This window comes from Leptonychotes weddellii, chromosome 1 (genome assembly GCF_054177405.1).
Source record: "Leptonychotes weddellii isolate Sample4059 chromosome 1, ASM5417740v2, whole genome shotgun sequence".
Lineage (NCBI taxonomy): Eukaryota > Metazoa > Chordata > Mammalia > Carnivora > Phocidae > Leptonychotes > Leptonychotes weddellii.
In genome coordinates this window covers 108059-128474 of record NC_138369.1, presented here as the reverse complement: position 1 = coordinate 128474, position 20416 = coordinate 108059, and the positions used below count along the sequence as shown (strand labels likewise).

General features: G+C 60.1%; 2 protein-coding genes across 3 annotated transcripts; both read right to left on the bottom strand.

Annotated features, from left to right (window-relative positions):
• Positions 1-225: 225 nt before the first annotated feature.
• TPGS1 (tubulin polyglutamylase complex subunit 1) lies at positions 226-7180 on the bottom strand. The gene is made up of 2 exons (XM_006740756.3): positions 6805-7180; positions 226-1049 (listed from the first exon to the last, which is right to left on the bottom strand). Exons 1-2 carry the CDS (start codon positions 7140-7142, stop codon positions 512-514), a joined length of 876 nt encoding a protein of 291 aa, XP_006740819.1. The 5' UTR covers positions 7143-7180; the 3' UTR covers positions 226-511.
• A 1078-nt stretch (positions 7181-8258) lies between these two features.
• MADCAM1 (mucosal vascular addressin cell adhesion molecule 1) lies at positions 8259-12995 on the bottom strand. 2 transcript variants are annotated; one of them, XM_081821820.1, is made up of 5 exons: positions 12565-12995; positions 12042-12314; positions 11321-11614; positions 9274-9648; positions 8259-8619 (listed from the first exon to the last, which is right to left on the bottom strand). In XM_081821820.1, the coding sequence occupies exons 1-5, from the start codon at positions 12623-12625 to the stop codon at positions 8510-8512; spliced, it is 1113 nt and encodes a 370-aa protein (XP_081677946.1). In that variant the 5' UTR covers positions 12626-12995; the 3' UTR covers positions 8259-8509. The 2 variants fall into 2 exon arrangements, with proteins under 2 accessions (XP_081677946.1, XP_081677891.1); XM_081821765.1 differs by having other exon boundaries at positions 11321-11644; positions 12565-12993.
• Positions 12996-20416: the final 7421 nt, after the last annotated feature.

The window sequence follows — 20416 nt, the reverse complement described above, 5'->3', positions numbered from 1 at the left end:
AGACTCGGGACGGGGTGGGGAGCACACACGGGACGGGGTGGGGAGCAGGGGGAGCAGACCCGGGACGGGGTGGGGGAGCACACACAGGACGGGGTGGGGGAGCAGACCCGGGACGGGGTGGGGAGCACACACGGGACGGGGTGGGGGAGCACACACGGGACGGGGTGGGCAGCAGACACGGGATGGGGTAGGGGATGCGGCAGAGGAGCAGACACACACTCCAGGTCAGCCTGGAGAACAGACTTTATTACTCTGAGGAGAGAGGGCCCTTTGCGGGGGTGCAGGGAGGGCGTGCCCACTTCCTGGGACCCCTGGCTTCCCCTCTGAAGGGACTGGGGCATGATTCCAGGTTGCAAGGTGGGTGTGGGGAGGACTCCCTGCACCCCCCTGCATGTAGGGACTGTCCAGTCCTGGCCCCAAACCCGTGTTCTGCCCAGGAGCAGGTGGCGACGACCCCCAGCTGTGTAGGTGGAGGAGGGGCAGGTAAGGTGTGCGGGGGCGGGGGGCGCGCTCAGGCCACCGGCTTGACCTTGGCGATGAAGAGAGCAGCGGCCTTCTCCAGGAACTCCTCCCGGGTCATTGGGGAGCTGGGCCGCCGAGCCACCAGGGCGCGGTCCATGGCCAGTGCCAGGCTGTCGGGGCCCAGGCGCGAGCCGGCCTCCAGGTAGCGGGCGGGCACAGCACCTCCATCGCTGGCCTGCAGGGCCCCCTCCAGGGTGTCCAGCACGGCCTGGCCCACGCGTCGGTCCGCCACAGCCAGGGCGGGGTCCTCCAGCAGCCGGTAGAGGGCGCTGGCCCGCGCCACGAACTCCAGCAGCACGAAGCAGGTGAGCATGCCGGCGCGGAAGACGTCCAGCGGCACAGCCTCGTGGTCCCGGCACTGGATCTTGTGCAGCAGGGGCGCCACGACCTCCTCGGGGGCTTCCCCGTCCCGGCAGATGCGTTTGAGCAGCTCGCTGTAGGTGCGCCCATCCAGCCCTGGCTTCTTCTTGCGCCCACTGGCGCTCAGGCACTCGTAGGCCACGCTGACGTTGTTGTTGAAGGCCGTCCTGTAGGAGGACGGGAGTGTTGGGCCAGCTGGGCAGAGCCCCGCACAGCCCACGGCCCCCTTGCCCGCCTGCCAGCCCCAGGGCCTTTGCACAGGCGGTGTCCTTTGCCTGGAGTGCCCTTCCCCCAGGTCTCCCCATGGCTCCTCCAGCTCCTCCCAGTCTTTGCTCAAGTGTCACCTTTTCAGTGCCCCCCCCGCCGCCTCCTCTCTTTTTCTTCACGGCAGTTACCACCATCTTAGTGTAAGATGTTCTCAGGATGAAGTTTCATGTCCTTCGGAACGTCAGCCCAGGAGCACACATCAGGGAGTTTATGCACAGCCCCCAGTGCCTAGAACATGGCCTGCACACGGCAAGTGCTCTATGAACATCTGCTGAGCTGGCTAGTGGGCATTGCCCCGCGGGGCTCTCCCACTGCCCCCCAACCATGCCACTCACACTACGGGGTGGTCACTCCTGGCATTTAATGTGCATTAACTTGTTTCACACTGGCTGAGTCAGCAAACTACGCCCATGGGTCATATCCGGCCCACCGCCTAGTTTGTAAATAAAGTTTTACTGGCACATGGTCTCATCCAACCACTGACATGCCACTTGGGGTTGCTTTCCTGCTGCAAAGGCAGAGCTGAATGGTTGCAACACGGATTGACCCACAAAACTGAAAATACGACCTGTTCTTATATGGGAAAGTCTGCCTTCCTTGCTATCTGCTTTGAGGCGGGCATGATTCTTTGCCCCAGAAGAGCCCGAGGCTCTACTATGTGGCCTGGCTGTGCTGTGAGCTTCACGAGCAGATTTGGGGAGCGTGGTGGTTAAGAGGGCTGCAGGGTGAGCCTGGGGGGCTGGTTAGCCTGGCCTGTAGCCCAGCACTAGCATGGCTGGTGGTCCTTTGGCATTTCCACCATGACCAAAAGGTAGTGAGGCTCGTTGGGGGCTCACGGTTGGGCCGAGGGTCCCAGGGAGGAGGGGGTGAGCCAACCCTTTCTGGGAGCTCGGCTCCATGGTAAGGGAAGGCACATGTGGCTCCATTCACCTCCCGTGGGACCTGGGCACACTGTCTCACCTTTCCGTGGGCCAGCAAGCAGTTGAGCCCAGGCTAGTACACACCGGCTAGCACACTGTAGATGCCCAGGACAGGCCGGCCACTCTGGCCAGCGCCGCTGCCCCATGCGGGGCTTACGATGCATGTGCTGACCCAGCGAGCTCTGTGCATCAGAGGAGGAAACTGTGGCCCAGAGGTACAAGAACAGCAGGCTGTGGGGGTCTCCCTCCCAGCTGGGACTCAGTTCTCAGTCCGTCCGGCTATAAACCCCTTTTCCTTCTCATTCGTTGGGCCCTTGCGACGTGCTGGGACTGGTGTAAGTGAGACCAGTGCTGGGAAGCTCCTCGGGCGCTCCCTCCCGCTATCTCCCCCGTCACCTAATGCATTAGCTGGCTGATGCCTCAAACCAACTCTCTGCAGGAACTCTGAACGTTAATTCCCTTCACCAGGAAGGGGGGAGGTCCGCTGTGAACACACGTGCTGGTCACTAGTGCTCTGCCAACTAGCCATCCTGCGTAACAAATCACCCAAACCCAGCAGCCTGAGATGGCAGCAGATGTTGCTGGACCACCGAGGCAGTGGCTCAGGGTCTGCCCGCCCTCTGAAGGCGCACACGCCTGGGCCTCGGTCCCCAGCCCACGGCGTCTCCAGAGCCCTCCCCACACGATGGCCGTGCACCAGGAGGGGACACAGAGGCCATTGCCCGCCACGCGACCATACCCAATGGGGGTGCAGGCCGGCCCCATCTGATGTGGGAGGTGAGGACTGGCGGGCCTCCTGAAGGCTGGCCCCCCCTCTGAAGTGAGGATGAACCACAGGACTTTGTTCCGCCAAGAGATGGGCATGGAAGCCACACGTGGTCCACTTCCGAGGCAAGTTGTGAGAGCTACAGTGAGTCCCTGGGGTCCACTCCCCGTTGCCATGCTTGGGTAAACTCCCAGTGCGTGTGTGAGGGCAGTCCCCTGGGCCTCCGCCTCGTGCTGCGGGAAGCAGTCCTTTGTGTTGGGGCCACCGAGGTCTCAGAGCTGTTACTGCCACGTGACACAGCTTGTCCCGATACAAACATGGTCCACAATTCATCCAACTCTGGGCCGCGATGCCTCTTCTCCAGCAGCCTGGTCTGCCCTCCAGGTGAGCGAATTCCCTCCTCTCTAGAGGCTGGGGCCTGGCGGGCAAGACCCCCGTGCCGTTTGGTTCCCATGTTCACCGAGTGCCTTCTGGGAGCACAGCTCTGTCCCTGGACCCCACCTGGACCGACGCTCGGGTTCTGGTCACTGGAGAGCGAGGGTCCCCATCCCTGCCTCTCAGGGTTCTCATGAGCCAAGTACTTAAAACAGGGCCTGGCACGTGGAGGGGTCCCTCCTGCACTCAGCGTAGGCTGTGACCAGGGCGGGACTCAGTGGGCTACCCATACGCTGTTTGCCTTACACTCCTGGCCTCATGAGGCAGGAAGACACGCAGAGGGGTAATCACAGCCCTACGAGATCTGAGCTGATGGGAAAGACGCTGAGGAAGGTGACACCCAACCTCTAGGCTGCTGGCCGCGGGTCTGCAGCTCCCCGGGGACCCCCACACAGTTCCCGGCGGCCACCAGGGAGCACCTGCTCTGTCCGCGGGATCGCCGGGCTCTGGGACTTGGCTTCCCCATTTGTGACGCGGGGACTGGGGCTCCACTGAGGGCCCCACCGTATCAGCTCCCACCCAGAGCACTAGAGTGAGCATTTGCTTAGATAATACCTACGTGAGAGTGTGTCGACTATTTCTGGAGTGAGACACGGAAACGTTTCACTTTAGCCCAGGGGTTCTCCATGGGGGTGACTCCTGGTGAGATCTGGGGGCACTTTTGGGTGTTATCACTTGGGGGGAGGTGGGGGCCAGGAAGGCTGCTCAACACCCCACAGTGCTCAGGAGGGCCTGGCCCAGACTGAGCTGAGGAACCTGGACTTGGGGGTGCCCTTTCGAAGGTTTTCCCAGGTCAGGGGGGCCTGCAGGAAGGGCACCCTGGCTGTTACTACTAGCATTGTGGTGGCTCAGAGGCCTTGGGGGTGAGGGGGCCACACTGTCCAGACTGGACTCTGTACCCGCCCCTTAGTGACCATGCAGCCCTCAGCAAGTCTCACAAACATGGTTTTTATGCCCTTGGGGCCTTGAGGCTGGCAGGGGGGTGGTCGATTGCACCTGCGGCCACCATCTCCAGTCCCTCCCGGAGACCAACACTTGCGATCCGCACAAAACAGAGGAAAAGGAATTTTGGATGACTTCTCCCCAGATCTTTCATGCTGATGAGGCCCTCAAGAACAGCTCCCAGGTGGCCCAGTCAGCCCCTCCTCGTCAGACGGGGCACCTGCTTTCCACACTGGCACTTGCCTGGCCTGGCTTCTGCTTTTGGCCCCTCAGGCTAGGTTCAGGGGCTCCTGATGGGGACCCTGTCTTCTGAGCTAGCCACTGGCTCCGTCTCTGGGGGGGGCAGGTGGCGCCCGCCACTCCCCTATTCACTCCGCCCTCTGTGCCCCTCCAGCTCCGAAGTGCCTCCAACCCACGGCTCCAACACCCCTGCAGTGCAGTGAGCCGAGTCCCCCCAAAATGCATGTCTATCTGGAACCTGTGAGGGTGACCTTATTTGGAAATAGGGTCTTTGCAGATGTAATTTGTTCAGGATCTGGAGATGAGATGAGGTAACCCTAAATCCAAGGGTCCTTAAAATAGAAAGAAAAAGACACAGAGACACAGAGGAGGACACAGGCAGGCACCGGAGGGATGCGGCCACATGCCGAGGGACACCTGGAGACCCCAGGAGCTGGGAGAGGCAGGAGGGACCCTCCCCTGGAGCCCCCGGAGGGAGGGCAGCCTTGTGACAGCTTGATCTCAGACTTTCAGCCTCCAGAACTGTGAGAGAATAAATTTCTCCCCCCCCACCTTTTTAAAGATTTTTAAGTAATTTCTACACACAACGTGGGGCTTGAACTTAAAACCCTGAGATCAAGAGTCACACCCTCTACCGACCCAGTCAGCCAGGTGCCCCACATTTCTGTTGTTTTAAGCCACCAAGCTCGTGGTAATTTGTTACAGCCGCCACAGGACATGAATACAGCTCTCCTGGCCCTAAATCCAACAGGCACTTGTCGGCCCTCGTCTATGGGCCACTGGATACGGGACTGCCGCCAGCCCACCACAGGGTGCCTCTGCGTGGATTAGGAAGAAACTGCAAAAAGCCTTCATAGACATATCCTCATTTGTGACTGTCTATAGGTGAGTGGCTTGTGCAGTGCTTGGCCTGAACAACCGTACATGGTGGCCCAGCCACTGACGACTTTTCCCCTTTGGAAGATGTTCCACGACGCCATTCTCTTCTAGTTCCCTCCTTCATGTCTGGTTGGCCTGATCGTGCTTTTCTTGTGGGTTCTCTGAGGCTGGGGCTCCTCAGGGTTGGGTCCCAGGCTTTTCTTGGTTCTCCTGAGGCCTTCACAACCCCTTCTGGCGGACAACCTCCTGTCCCACTTGCAGAGCCACCTGTCCACCCTCCAGCTGCAGGGTTCTCCCAGCTGCCCGACTTAAGAGTCCCCAAGCAACCCTGGACACTTCCTCCATATCAGTGACCTCCCATCTCAGTGGGCAGCCCCATGGACGACCTAGGACTGTCTCTGCATACTTCTTTCCCACCCTTGCCCCTGCAAACCCAGCAGCGCGACCTTCAGCGCACATGGATGCTCTGCTCAGATTCCCACCCTCCACACCCCTTCCCATACCTGAGACCCCTCCCCAGCTTCCCAGTGCTGTCCTTATGGTCTGTACTCTGACTCTCCTGGGAGGGCTGCCGAAAGGTGGGCAGGTGCTGGAAGCACAGCGGGGAATCGCCTGGTGATCAGGCTGGAATGTTCCCTTGCTTGGTTTCCTCTCCCTTCCTGGGTTCTCCTGGGAGCACTCCCTTGTAACATTACCCACGCATGAATGCTTGCCTCAGGTTCTGCTTCTAGGGACCCCTCCCCACCAGCCAAGGCCCAGCCCACCCACATCCAGTCATGACCTCACCTGGTTGATGTTGCATGTCAGAAAGCTCCTCAATCCATCTCATGTGGACCATTCATTCAATACATATTCCTCAATCACCTTTCGTGGGCTCAGAACTGTTGGGGGGGCACGTGTAGGGGGGCAGGCTCCATCCCCCCCACCCCCCCACCGTGCTTCAGCCACAGAAAGGCTGAGGAGCCTGTGGGTCCCACACGGCAGCTTTATGGCCTCCAGGCCAGTGCACCTGCCCGCCTCGTGCCTGCAGCCCCTTTTCCTGTGCGTGAAGCAGGCCTCTTTCTGGACACCCCTCCTGCCCGCTGGGCGCTGCCTCCGGGGGTACGGGCCTCGGGTGACTGAGCTGTTCTCAGCCCTGTAAATATCCACTTTCTGGCTCAATGGATGGGATCGCAACGCCGCCAGTAACAAGGCATTTAAAGAAAAACCTAGTTTGGAAGGACCTGGCTCGGAGGACCAGCTCTGTGACTTTGGGTCCTCTCTGGGCTCCGCGATTTTTAAAAGTGGGGAGGGCTGCAAGGGGGCACTGAGCACCTGCAGAAAGGCATCACAAAAGACCGGCCCCCCGCGCTCTGGGCCCACCCCGCGCCAGGAGGCGTGCGGACTACAGTGCCCAGCGTGCCCGCGGGCAGCACGCCGGGGCTCCAGGCCCGCAGCGGCCCCGCCCCGCCCCGGCCCGGCCCAGCCCCGCACCTCTGGGAGTGGTGAGCCAGGCGAAGGTGCCACAGCGCGCGGCCCAGGCGCTGCTGCTGCAGCAGGAGCTGGCCTGGGGGCTCCCCGGCGCCGCCGTTTGCAGGCGAGCGCAAGCCCATGTTCTCGAAGTAGTGCGCCAGGAAGGCGATCGGCTCCTCGGGCCGCGCCTCCAGCACCTTCAGCAGGGCCGCGCGCAGCATCTCCGTCACGCCGACCTGCCGCAGGAAGTCCTCCTCACTCTCGGCCGTTGCTGCTGCTCGGGACACCGCCGGCCGCCCGCTGTCGACAAAACTGGCCGCCGGAGCCACGGCCGGCCGCCGCTTCTCCACTGCCGCCATCTTCGTTGCGGGCAACGGGACCGGAAGCGCCGCCGTATTCCACAGTGCGCTGGCGCCTCGGGGCGGCCATCTTGGTTAAGGGCAGGGGGCGCCCGGATTCCGCTGGAGACTCTGACAAATAACCAGACCAGGCTACCCCCGCCCCCCCCCCCCCCAGGCTCTCATCGGCATTCTTCCTCCGGTTCCTCTTTGCGTGTGCTGGTTAGCTTTCCGAGCTTAGGCCCGGAACCTGAATTTTGCCAGACTCCAAAACGGCTCTCTAGGAAGGGCATGGTGTTTGGCCTGAAGCCGGATTGTAGTGGGCGAGTCCTTCATTAGCATGGTCCCCTAGCAACCAGTCTCCTTGGTTATCTGGGTAGCCAGGCGGAGCATGCGCAGGGATGGTTCCAACTCCGGGACTGAGCGCCGACCCTGCCCCGCTTTCTGATTTTCCTCTGAGCCTTTGTGCTCAGTCTGGCCTTCAGCCCGGTGCGGTCTCCGTCTGAGTTTATGGATCACCCCGTGGGGAGAGGTCTCCTTTCCCCCGCCAGCCACCCGCCAGGCTGAGTTAGGGGGTCTGCTCTGGGTTCTCATGGCTCGCCGAATGAGTGGACCACCTGAGGTCCCCAGTTCCCCGCCCCATGCTGTTACCTTTCCTCACCACCAGAGGGATCTTTCTCACCACAGCCTCTGCAGCTCTGAACTCTCCCATAGCTCCCCAGTGCCCGCAGCGGAATCCCCAGCTTTCATCTGCTGATCTGATTCCCAGACTCCTCCTCGCCTCTCCCCCACCCGACCGACTTAGCTCCCAAGCCACCCCAAGAGAGAGAAAATTTCCTTTAACAAGCCACTTCTGTGTCTTGTCCACACTGTCCACCCCCTCAACTTTCCCCATTTCTTTTGAGGACTTCTAGTTATTCCTTAGGTGTCCCCCCATCCGGGGAAAGGTACAAGCTGTGTTCTCCCCACCGCAGGCAGAACCCACGCTCCCTGTTGCTCCCTTTCCCCAGACCTGGCCAAGTAGGGGTTGGGGGTCCTGTCCATCCTCATCTCTTGGGGGAGTCTCCCAGTGCAGAGGGTAGCTGGAGCTGTATGGAAGATTCCAGCATCCTTGTAACACCACAGAAACCACTGAGGTCAGACCAGATGCTCTTTATTCTCCAGCTCTGGACCATTGCTGGGGGGGGGGGGGTCCTCAGGGGCTCCACTGAGGGGAAACTCAGATGCTGGCCATCAGGGTAAGGGGCTAATGGTCAGCTCTCAACCATGTAGGTCCAGAACCCTGCAGTTGTCCTCTGGTTGCAACTGTGTGGAAGGAAAGGCAGGCCAGTCCCCCTCAATCCGTCCAGGTGGGGCAGGGGGCCCAGAGGAGCCGGTGGGCTTGGTTGTCACTGGGTGGGCCTGCAGTGTTTCCACAGGCGATAGGTGAGGAACACCGAGAAGAGCAGCCCCAGCACCAAGCTGCCCATCCACAGGGCTGGGGGTGTTGTCTGGGAGCCTGGAGAAGGAAGCGTCAGGAGTTCTGAGCACCTCTTTGCAGGTGTGGGGGAGAAGCTCACAAGAATCTGCTAGGGGCTTCCACAGTTACTGAGTTCCCTGAGATTTTGCAAAGGACTTCATGGTTTAGAGTGTCTTTTGAAGTGTATAAAAACTGCTGAAATATCCAAAGGACTTCTGGAGTGGATCTTTTGAAAGGCACATAGGACCTTATGGTTGGAAGTGAGTTGGCTGCCCACCACGCCTGTTTGAAATATGGCTCATCCGAATGCAACATGCTGTTAGTGTAATTACACACATTTTGAAGACTTAGTTTAAAAAAAAAAAAAGAAAAGAATGTAAAATGTCTCATTTATATTTCTAAATGTGGCTACTGGAAAATTTGAAACTACCTAAGTGGCTCTATTCTATTTCTATCCTACAGGCTGTTGTGGGTTGTACAGGTTAGAGTTTACGGAGTGCTGTGAAATCTAGAGTTTCTGAAATTGGCAGTCCTCACAGTGCCAAGTAACTGGAATCTTCCACCGTTAGGGAAGCCCACTGGACAACTGGGGAGACTGAAGCTGGGCAGGCCCATCCCTTGTCTGAGGTCTTGATGCCAGGCTTCCCTCCCTCTGAGGTTCCCCCGGACCCCTCCCTAGCCCCCAGAACTCACAGATTTCCGGGACCAGGTACAGGCTGGCCATCTGTCCCCCTGGGTCCAGGCGACACCGAAACCAGCCTTCAGGGCTGCAGCTGGCCCAGGGCACGCTCAGCCAAGCCTGGGCCCCAGCCTCCCACCTTTGGTAGGCTTCCAGACCCCCGGGGGCCTGGGTCCAGCCCACTGCCACACCGGGGTCACAGACAGCCTCACAAAATAGCTCCAGACCCCCTGCTACTGGTGACTGGCGGATCTCAGGGTGGCAGGGCCTGGTGGAGCTGTTCCCTGGTGGGGGTCCTGGACTCTCGGAGCTGTGGGTGGAGCTCAGCTCTGGGATGGCCTCGGCAGAGGTCGTGACAGGGGGCTCCGGGGAGGTCAGCCTGTGCAGGACTGGAAAACAAGGTGATGGTTTTTCTCCTGCCCCAGGCTCCCTCTTCTGCCCGTCTCTCCGTTTAGACCATGGGGTAGGACCAGAACCGCTGAAGCCCCATCCTGGGCCACTTGGGCAAATCAAAGGGTATCCCAGTGGGTAGGAGCGGGGTCAGGGTCTGTCTTGGTCCCCTCCCCACTCTGGGTGAGCTTCTGAATGTCTGCGTGTCAGTTTCCTCAACTGTATAGGGGGTGAGAGCCACATCCTGGGAGTTGCCATGGAGAGTGATCAGAGTGCACGTTGGTGAGTCCTGGATTTTATAAATTACAGGACTGGGAGGTAGAGAGGGGAAGGTGCTCCCTGGCAAAGGGAAGGGGTGCTCCATTCCTTGTGGTACAGATGGGGAGACTGAGGATCCAGGAGGGGATTTGTCCATCCTACCATGAAATGTCTTTCAAATCCAGTGGCCTCTCTGGCCTCCCACCGCACCCTACCTGCCCCCCCTTCCAGTCCCCTGGGAGCTCCCTTGCTCCATCCCCACCCCTGATGACCCCATGTGCATTAACATGAATTTCAGGGTGCCCTGCTGGAGAAGGAATTTGTGCTTCTTTAGTGAGAGGTTGCTGGGGGCTTCATGATGTGGACAGTGCCTGTCCCACATTAGACATGTTTGTTAAATTAATAATGTCTGACACGAACTGAGCACCTACTGTGTCCTCAACCCCAAGTTAAATGTTTTCATTTGTTCATTCAGCAAGTAGTTATTGTGTACCTGCTCTGTGCTGGGCACTATGGTTTCATCCATCCATCCATCCATCCATCCATCCATCCATCCATCCATCCAGAATGTATGTGTTGAATACCTACTCTGCGCTGGGCACTGTTTTAGCCACTGGGGACATAGCCACGAACAAGACATATTCCTTTCTCAGTGAAGCCAAGAGTAGGGGATACAGACAATGGGAAAAATGAGCAGAAAATGCAGGATGCCATATATTGATAAAAGGTGTCAAAAAACATACAATAGGAGAAAGGGCTTGTGTGTGTGTGTGCATATGTGTGTGTGTATATATCTATGTGTACGAGGTAGTAAGGATACTTTGACCCTTTAGACAGGTCAGGAGAAGGCTCACAGGAAGGTGAGTGAGGGAGCAATGGAGAGAGCTAGGGGAAGAGCATTCCCAGTGGAGGTGGAGCATATGTAAAGGTCCTGGGGCAGGACCATGCCTGGCCTGTTGGAGGAGCAGCTGGGAGGCTCATGTGGCCGGAGCAGAGTGATGGGGGGAGACGGAGGAGGTGAGGGCAGGTGGTTCATGGCCCTGTGGACATGGGAGGATTTGGGTTTGTACCCCGAGGGAGGTAGGAACCTTGAAGGACTGTGGGCAAAGCAGGACAGGATCTTAGGGGTCCAGCACAGGGTAGGTGCTCAGTTAACCTGTTGAATGGCTGAATAAACTTATGAGGAGTATCACACTGGAGGCATGTGGGATTCCCCTGCTGTGGCTGCTGGCTGCTGTGGGTATTGTGACCGATTCAGACTGGGACACTGGGGGCGGGGGGGGGGGGGGCGGAGCCAGGATTCCAGAAGAGCCCCTGGGCACCACTCATCAAGGCTCATAGGAGCTGGGTGGGGGGACTTCACCTACTTCCTGGGGCACTGAGTGCAGGCTGGCCAGAACCCCGAAGACTCACCTGGAATGGCCCGCTGGTAGCTCAGCTTCAGGCCAGGTAGTTTCATGGTTGCTCGGCAGCGGAGGGTGAGTGGGGTGGGGGTCTCCAGCGGGGGCAGCACCCAGCGCTCTGTTACCCGAAGCAGCTGGTCCTCACCCTGCTGGGGCTCCTCCTCCACATCCCGGCCCAGGGCCTGCACCCCCTCCAGTTCCTGGTCCCCCAGGAGCAGGGACAAGGAGAGGGCCTCAGGGCTGGCAGGTGTGATGTTATGGGCGGTGCAGGCCACTTCTCGGTCCTGCTTGGCCACCAGGGCTACTGGGGAGACAGTCAGCTGGTCTGGGAATGCTGTGGACAGAGGGTGTGAGCTGGGCGGGCCGAGCCCATACTGTCAGTACTGGGCCCTGAGGAGGGGGCTTGGGGTGGGGCCAAGGGGTGAGTGGGGACTGCTGGTGCGTGGGGTCAGGGGAAGACCCAGCGGCCACAGCTTGTGTGTCTAGAATGTCAAGTACTGGAGACAGGTCCAGAGCAGAAAGAGTGGGGGTCAGGTAGGGGGAGGAGGGATGATGAAGGGAAGAAATGGATTGCAGAGCGACATGGGTGGAGCTGATACAGCCTTTGAGCTGGGGGGCAGGGTGGGCAATCTGGGAAGGCTCCCAGGAACAGGTGGTATTGGTAGGGAGGTAAGGCAGGGTTGCTGGGTGGCCAGAAGGTGCACAGGCGGCGGGGAGGGGTGGGAGCTCACCGAACACCAGGAGCTGCACGGTCTGCTGGAAGGTGACGGCCCCGCAGGAGCCCACGCACACGCGGGTGCCGGCCGCGGACAGGGACGCATTGCGCACGGAGAGGACACTGCTGCCCGCGTCCGACCGCACGGCGCCCAGGCTGGTGTCCAGGCCCCGCCACTGCACCGAGCGGGTCCTGTGGTCAGGGCAGACCAGCCGGCAGGTGAGCTGCTGAGACCCGCCCAAGGACACTGCCACCACGGAGTCTGGGGGCTCCACCTCCAAGTGCCCACCTGCGGGCAGACGGCGCTCTCAGCCCCGCCCCCCGCCCCCCGCCCCCAGCCGCGGGTCCCGGCCCCAGACCCCCCAGCCTGAGCTTCCCCCCCACTGCCCTTCGCCCGGCCTCCTCCGAGACCCCCCACCGTACGGTCCTCCGCACCTTCCCCGAGCCACCGCACCGCCCTGCTGCGAGCCTTCCCTCGGTCCCAGCCCTCCCCTCTCTTCTAAACTCACTGCCCTAACGAAGCCCCCTCCCTTGCTCACCCTGGCCTCGTTGGAGGAGCCCCAGGAAGAAGGGAAACAGGAGGGCGAGACTCTGCTCCATGCTCGGTGTCGGCTCTGTCCTCTGCCCGCCGGGGACGCGCCTTAAATAGCGGTGCCCCCGGCTCTTTTCCGCCGCCCCGTCCTCCAGCTGCTCCCCGGGGCTTTCCCGAGGGGATTTCCCGCCCTGACCCCGACCCTGGAGGCGACAGAGAGGCAGGAGCCGGGGGCCAGGGTTGGCGGGGACCCAGCATCCAAGGTCAGAACAGACGGGGCGGGAAGGTGTGAGCGGACTCCACTTTGAGGGATGGGAAGATTGGAAGATGGAGGCCACAGAGGGGCGGCGGTCCAAGTCCACCGTATGGAAATCGGAACCAGACCCGGGGTTGGCGGCACCCCGAGCCGCCCCGACGGCCGTGCGATCTCAGCCTCCACTGCCTGGAGCGGCTGAGCCGGGGCGACGGAGAGCAGCCTTCTTCCAGCGCGGAAGTGCGGAGCTGGGGGGGCGGGGCAGGTTCTCCTTGGGTGGGGCCTCCTGCGGGTGAGGGTCTCTGGGGTGGGGGGGTCACCTGGAGGTGGGGGGCTTTCGGGGGGGAGGGTCCTCTGGGGGTGGGGTCTCCTGCGGGTGAGCGTCTCTGGGGTGGTAGTCCCCTGGGGGTGGGGGGCTCCTGGGAGTGGAACCTCCTGGAAGAAGAGTCCTTCATGGGTGAGGATCTTGTGGGGGTGATGGGGGTCTTCTAGGGGTCACATTCTCTTCGATGTGAGGGTCTCCTGGGACTGATGGAGCTGAGACACTTCACCACCTACCTCTGAGCTTGTCTCTCCTCGGTAAAACAGCTAGGGCTGTGGGACACTGGGAACTCAGGGTAGGGGGCTGCCTCCCTGCCCTGTTCCACACAGGGATTGAGGTCTACAGGGGAAGACCAGGAAGGGACTCTGGCCCGGCTGCCCACTCACAGCTGTCATCAGTGAGTCCTGAGATATCCATCCACCTTTTTCTCCTTGCCCCTCAGCCTGGCCTCATTTCTCTGTCCTTCATGGCCGTGTACCACCCAGCACCCAGAGTGGTTTTAGAAACACCTTTCTGAGCATGCTGACACCCCAAGGCTGCCTGTGGCACAAAGGAGAGAAGCCTCGCAGGATTGGGAAGCCTCAGGGCCTCGGCAAGGCTGTGCACTCACTCACCCTGTCCAGTCTCTGCCCAAATGTTGCCTCCTCAGAGTCTTCCCCAACCAGCTTCACTCCTCCCCACCTCCCCACTTCCCCCCCCCCCCCCCGCTGCATTTTCCTTGTAGCCCTTAATGACGTCATGTAGCTAAAACCTCATTTCCCATTTACTGGAGGTAGATCTTATCTGTTGTGCAGTGCCACCCCACGACCCCAGACCCCATGCACAGCAGGCATGCAGGAAGAAAAGAATGGAGGGTCCTGGTGTGCTTCAGGTCGACCTCAGTGTGTGGCTGGTGCCTCGCTTGCCCTGGCTGGGGAATAAAAGGAGGGGCAGTCGGGCAATGAAGGGTCGAACCTCACTAGCTCTGCATCTGGGCCTCCTTCGTGTCTTACTTGCCAGAGGCGGAAGCTGAGGGGTGAGAGGAGGGGCTGGGAGCAGAGGGGGGAAACTGAGGCCTCGGTGAGGCAAGGGTCCACCTGTGTGAACTTGGGAGTCCTGTTTTCCTTGGTCCCATCCCCCCTGTAGCCTTGTGCCGGGAAGGGTGGCACAGGAAGGTGGACTCCTAGGTGAGGCCCTCCCCAGGCCGGAGGTGTGGGCCTTTCTCGGGAAGCTGGGCTCTTAACCCGGGCAGGGGGCAGTGGGCCTGGTGAATGGGCCTCTTCCCAGCCCCTGACCCTGCTTCCTGCCTCCCTCCCAGCCAAGGCCCCTTGGAGGGCGGGACCTAGCTCTCCGGGCCCTGCCTCCCGCATCCATCACCAGTCCTCCATGGTGCTCATTCCAGGCTCCAAATGCTCTACCCCTGTGGATGGCAGACCTCCACGCTCAAAGACACACACAACTCTAAGAGAACAGAAGGAGGACCTGGTGATATGGGTGCCCAGAGGAAAGGGGGCAGGTGGGCTGATCAGACCCAGAGGGTTCTGGGCAGAGGTAAGGAAAAGCTGGAACCTAGGGTGGGGAGGGGCAACAGAGCGACAGAGGGAGGGAGGATGGCAGAAGAGGGAGGGGGCAGGGGCCTAGAGAGAGGGGCCCAAGACCAGCACTAGCAGGGACTGAACCACATGTCCTGCCTGCATCTGGGACATCTGGTCTTGTGCTTGGGAGACTGAGCCCATGGAGCCAGCCGCCTCCGTGGGGACTGAGGTCATCCCTCTACCTCCCCCTGCCCCCACAACCTGAGCTTCCTGCTGTGCTTGCCTGCAGATCCCCTCCCCTTCCTGGCATTGTCCCCACCCAGGAGGAAGTCCTCAGTGGCCTGAGCAGGAAACCTCCTTCCCATGGGGGGTCCCAGCCCCCCCAAGACCTGTCATCCTGGCCTCAACCTTCCATGACAGCAGCAGCGCTTTGAAGGGGACCTGGCCTCCTCAGAGGGTATCCAGGAGGGGCCAGCTTGCCCCAGCCCCCCAGAGATGCCCATTCTCTCCAGGGACACCCTTCTCACCTGGGCTGGGCCAGCTCCACTCATTGGTACCACCGGCCAGTTGGGGGCTCACAGCTCTTTCTTTGGGGTGGGCTGGGGCCACAAGAGCAGTGTCTTTCATGCTGGAGGACCCCCTACCTAGGACATGCCCCCCTCCCCCCGCCCCACAGTCACTCCCTGCTTCTGTGGGTCTCAGGGATGGGGGAGGGGGGAAGGAAAGGGAAGTTGTGAATGATTATTTATTTATTTATTTATTATTTTTTGTGAATGATCTTTTAATAAATACCCATAGAAGGCTCTAGAAGGCTAGAGAAATTGCCCTGAAGTTGCCTGGCTGAGCTAGACCAAGGGGGCTTGGCAGGAGGGATGACACCCAGGGCACCAAGGTTGGGGGCCAGAGCCCCAAGTAAATAACACCAAATGCCCATGAAGACAACTTCTCTCTGGGGCGCCTGGATGGCTCAGTGGGTTAAGCATCTGCCTTTGGCTCAGGTCATGATCCCAGGGTTCTGGGGTCGAGTTCTGCATCTAGTCCCGCATTGGGCTCCCTGCTCAGCGGGGAGTCTGCTTCTCCCTCTCCCTCTGCCCCCCCCACCCTGTGTACTCTCTCTCTCTCCCATATAAATAAATAACATCTTAAAAAAAAAAGACAACTTCTCTTTCTCTGGGAAGCTGAACCCCACACTGGTGGTGGCCAGGGCTGTCAGAGCGTGGCGTCTGCACACTGCCTGACCCCTTGAGGCCGGTCTGAGGGCCTGAGATTTAAGTTGTCATGAGCATCAAGGGGTCGGAGGCTTTGGGCTGTGACATCTGGGTTCAGACAGACTGGATGGAGGCCCTTGGGGGTGGAGTAGGGTCAGGGTGGCCCTCAAAGGCCCCATAGCTGGGCCCAGCATCCCTGGGGACTGTGGCTCGTCCCCTACCAGGAGTGGAGGGTTCATGCTGGGGTAGCCCTAAATGAGCTGAACAGGCAAAGGTGAGGGCCTTGAGGATCCTCAGGCCCCTCACCTGCCCCAAGGAGCAGGAAGGCACATCTTGGTGAGAGCTGATTTTGGGGTGCTGGCTCTACCATCCTGAGGCTGGGGCTCCCAGAAGTATAACCCCTGATCTCAGGTCCTGTTGCTAACTCAGGCTATGCTGCCCTCCAGCAGCAGCTCCTTGCCGATGGGGCCCCCACCGAAGGGCTGTGGGACAGCTTGGGGACCCCCACCAAGCTTCTTGTGGGCTCTGGGCTGCAGGGCCAGGTGATTGTGCTGGGGGGGTCAAAAGGGTGACCAGAGGCTGGAGGAGAATGGGGCAGGTGCCAAAGAGAAAGAGTGGCCCTGGATGAAGGTCCAGTGAGAAGAGAGGCCAATGTGGTGTTCCTGTCCCTGGAGACAGGCAGGGGGACAGGTGGGACACAGGTGGGTGGAGGGTGGGACCTTGTCTGAAGGGTTTGCCATGTTGGTCCTGGCAGCATTGTCCGGGGCCCCAGGCCGCCATTTTGCTCAGCTCCACGTGGAACAGGTAGAAGACGAAGCTGTAGAGGGTGGGGCCCTTGCACAGGCTGAGGATGCTGGTGATTATGTTCTGCCCCACACCTGGGGATGGGACTGCAGGCGGGTCACCACCCCCCCAGACCTGCAGGGCAGAGGGCAGAACACACCCAAACTGATCCTAGGAGGTGTGGGCAGACCAGGGTGGAGTTCAAGGGTGAGGTCATCATCTATCAGTCTAACCAGAGACTGACACGTTCATGCATCACCCACCCACCTGCCTGTCCATCCGTCTTTCCACTTATTGACCATTCATCCACCTACCCATCCATCCATTCATCTGCCCATCGTCTGGCCATCTACCTGTCCACATGTCCATCATCCATCGCCCATCCACCCATCCAGCCACTCTTCTGTCCTCCGCCGACTGAGGACCCTCCCCATTCTGCCACCCCAAGCTGACCATGCCCTGTAGCCGTCATGGAGTGGGGGCCAGCGGTATCTGAGGAGGTAGTCACTGCTATGACCCCACAGAGATGCAGACCCGGTGTTGATGAATCTTTGGGTTTTCTATGAGGAGGTAGACCATCTCCCAAAGCAGATGTGTGGTGATAAATTCAAATAGTTCAGAAGGATTTGTCCACGGTCACCAGGTCCAGGGCTGGATCTGCTCTCCAGTGTCCAACCATGTGCTAGAGCGGCCCGGCTGCCCAACCCCCGGAGAGCTGGGCTGGGGAAGTGTCAAGGCTGGGTCACACGACGGAGGCTAGGGCAGAGCTGCCAGCCATGTGTGCCTACTGATCACCTGAAATGTAACTTTTAATTAACATTTCAACTTAAAAGCAGATACTTGACTCATTTACTGGAAAACCTTAAAGTGACTTTGTAACAACTTGGGTTTGTGAATCTACTTTTATTTAATTTTTAATTTTTTAATTTTATTGATTTTTAAAGATTTTATTTATTTATTTGAGAGAGAGCGCGTGAGCGTGAGAGCGCGGGGTGAGGGGGGGAGGAGCTGAGGGATGGGGAGGGGGAAAGAATCTCAAGCAGACCCCCTGCCAAGTACGGAGCCTGGTGTGGGGCCTGATCCCAGAACCCCAAGATCCCGACCTGAGCTGGAGGCAGATGTTTAATGGACTAAGCCACCCAGGCATCCTGATTTTTATTTTTAAGTAACCTCTCCACCCAGTGTGGGGCTGGAACTCACAACCCCAAGAACCAGAGTCGCACTCTCCACCCACTGAGCCAGTCAGGAGCCCCTATTTATGCCACATTTTTTCCTGTTTTTTCAACATGGTTGCTGGAGAATTTAAGTGACCTGTGCGCTCTAGTGAGCAGGGGGCTTTGACCTCAGGCTGGGTTTGTGGCCTGTCCTGAGCACCGAATGGAAATGTCCTTTCCTGAGGTGGGGAGCTCCCCTCTGCTCCACCTAACCCCAGGCTGAGATGTGGGAACCCCTGGTGTTTCAATGGGTTAGGACAGTGGTTCTCACCCAGGCAGTCCTGCCCTGAGGGGACACTGGGTAATGTCTGGGAGACACACGTGGTTGTCAGAGCTGGGGTGCTCCTGGCCTGGAGTGGATGGGTGCCCCTGCTGCTCAACACCCCCACACCGCCCAGGGAACAACTCAGCCCCAATACCAGCGGTTGGGAAACACTGGGTGGGTAAGCCTGGGGGAGGCATAGGGGCTAGGCTGGGGGTCCCATACGCCAGACTGTGGAGGGAGGAGGCGCTGAGGCTGGGGGTCACAGTCAGCGCTCAGAGCAGACCCCCTCAGGGAAGCTCTCTGCCCAAGGAGCTTCTTTCAGGAGCAGGGTCTGCACCTGCTCTGTGAGTGAGGTCCCGGAGCTTGGGCAGCATGGGAGTCTAGGAGCCAGGTCTGGGTGATGAGGTGGGGCCAAGATCAGAGCGTGGTTAAGTTGGAGCGGGGGGTGGTTCTGTAGGGAGGTGGGGAACTGAGGTTGCAGGGCTGTGCCTGGGTGGACCACGCTGGGTTTGGGGGTCCTGGGGAGGGAATGGCGTTAGGTTTCAGCGTCCAAGGCTGAGACTGGGAGTCCCAGCCGGTCCAGATGGGCTGTGCGTGCCCAGTAGGGCTAGAGTTGGGGGTGGGGTCCCGGATCGGGCTGGTGCCGAGCGCTCTCGCCGCCACCGAGCGCACTCTCGGTGACCACCTTCCTAGCCAGCAGGGCGCTGCGCTTCAGCCGCTTCTTCTTGCCGGTCGCGGGGCCCCGGCCGTGCAGCGCGTTCGCATCCTGCAGCCCTGCGCCCACTGGGGCCCCGGCCCGGCTCAGCTCCTCCCGCGGGGCTCTGCAGACGCTCCCGCGGCGGCCACAAGTCCCGGTGGCCCCGCGCTCGCCCCGCGCCGCCGCGCTACAACTCCCGGCATGCCGCGGGCCCCGGGGCGGTGTTTCCTCCGAGGTCGCGCGGGTCGCTGCGCCTCCCGGGCCCTGAGCCGCAGACCCGCGTGGGGAGGCCAGCGTCCTTGCGGGTCCGGGCCCAGCCGCTCGCTGGGGGCCGAGGGCGGGGCTTCGCGCCCCCGGCGCCTCCGGTCCGCTCGACTCTTACAGCGAATGACCAGGACGCCGTGCTGGGCCCCCGACCCCGCGGGGCGGGCACCGTCCGGAGCCGGGAGGGCCCGCGGTCGGATGTGTGGGTCGTGCGGCCCTGGGACCGGCCTCGGGGAGGCGGCGAGGACGGCCCTGCGTGCCAGAGCCCAGAGGGCAGCAGGCGCGCAGGAAATCCGTGCGGAATGACCGGAGTCAGAGGCCGCGGTGTTTCTGCTCCCTTCCCCGCGACCGCGGGGCTGCGAGGGGACCGGATTGCCCGGCCTAGGGTCGGGGTGCTAGGGAGCTCGAGGGATGTATCTAAAGGCGGAGGGTGTTTCTGGGGTCTGGCGAAATGGTGCTAGGGACCAGGGTCATGCCGAGGGGTGGTTCGTCATGGGACCTGATGTCAAAGTTGGAGAGCAGTTGCTAGGGATGAGGGTCACTCGATTCAGCAAGTATTTATCGAGGGCCTGCTGGATGCCTGGGTGACTGGGCAGACCCCTGCCCCTAGGAGCTTACATTCTAATGGAGGCAGGAGGAACCAGAGGCCACAAGCACTAAGTGTAATAAACAGGCAGCTGTGTGTTGATAAATGTTGATTCCTGGCTTCAGCCGCGTAAAAAGCCTAACTCTGTAGTGCATGCTGATTCCTGTGGTGTAATCATTGCCATCATGGCTGATTTCAAGCTACCAACATGACCTCAATCAGCTCACAAAACTCCGGCCCACCACTGTGCAGTGGGTAAAGGGTATACTCTGTTTGCCGGTGATAAATGCTGTGAGCGAAAGAAAAAGTAAAATGGAAGAGGGTCTGGTAGTGTGGAGATGGGGCACGTTGTAGGATTAAATTGAGCACTCAGAGGAAGATTATATGGAGAGGCCTGAGCAATGACTTGGAGGAACTGAAGAGAGTTAGCAAGCATCTATGTGGGAAAGGGCATACCAGGGAGAGGGTACAGTGAGTCCAAAGGCCCTGAGCCTGGAGCTGCCTGGTGTGTTCTAGGAAAGCAAAGAGGCCAGGGGGGCTGCTCCAGAGGGATGGATGAAGCCAGAGGGAGAGAAAGGACCTGGTTGGGTAGGACTCTGTAGGCTTCAGGAAAGCCGGCCGATACATCTATCCAGCCCTCCAGTCTTCTGAGTACAAGCCTTCCTTCCTCTGAACCTCAGTGTTTGCATCTGCAAAATGGGGACTTGGCAGACATGCAGCCAGGTACCCAGCAGAACACAAGAGCTGAGCCTA

Coding starts and splice junctions, on each gene's coding strand:
- TPGS1 (XM_006740756.3), bottom strand. CDS start 7,142: ATGGCGGCAGTGGAGAAGCGGCGGCCGGCCGTGGCTCCGGCGGCCAGT. Junction 1,050..6,804: donor CTGGCTCACCACTCCCAGAG/GTGCGGGGCTGG, acceptor GTCCTCCTACAG/GACGGCCTTCAACAACAACG.
- MADCAM1 (XM_081821765.1), bottom strand. CDS start 12,625: ATGGAGCAGAGTCTCGCCCTCCTGTTTCCCTTCTTCCTGGGGCTCCTC. Junction 12,315..12,564: donor GCTCCTCCAACGAGGCCAGG/GTGAGCAAGGGA, acceptor GTCTGCCCGCAG/GTGGGCACTTGGAGGTGGAG. Junction 11,645..12,041: donor CGTGCAGCTCCTGGTGTTCG/GTGAGCTCCCAC, acceptor CTCTGTCCACAG/CATTCCCAGACCAGCTGACT.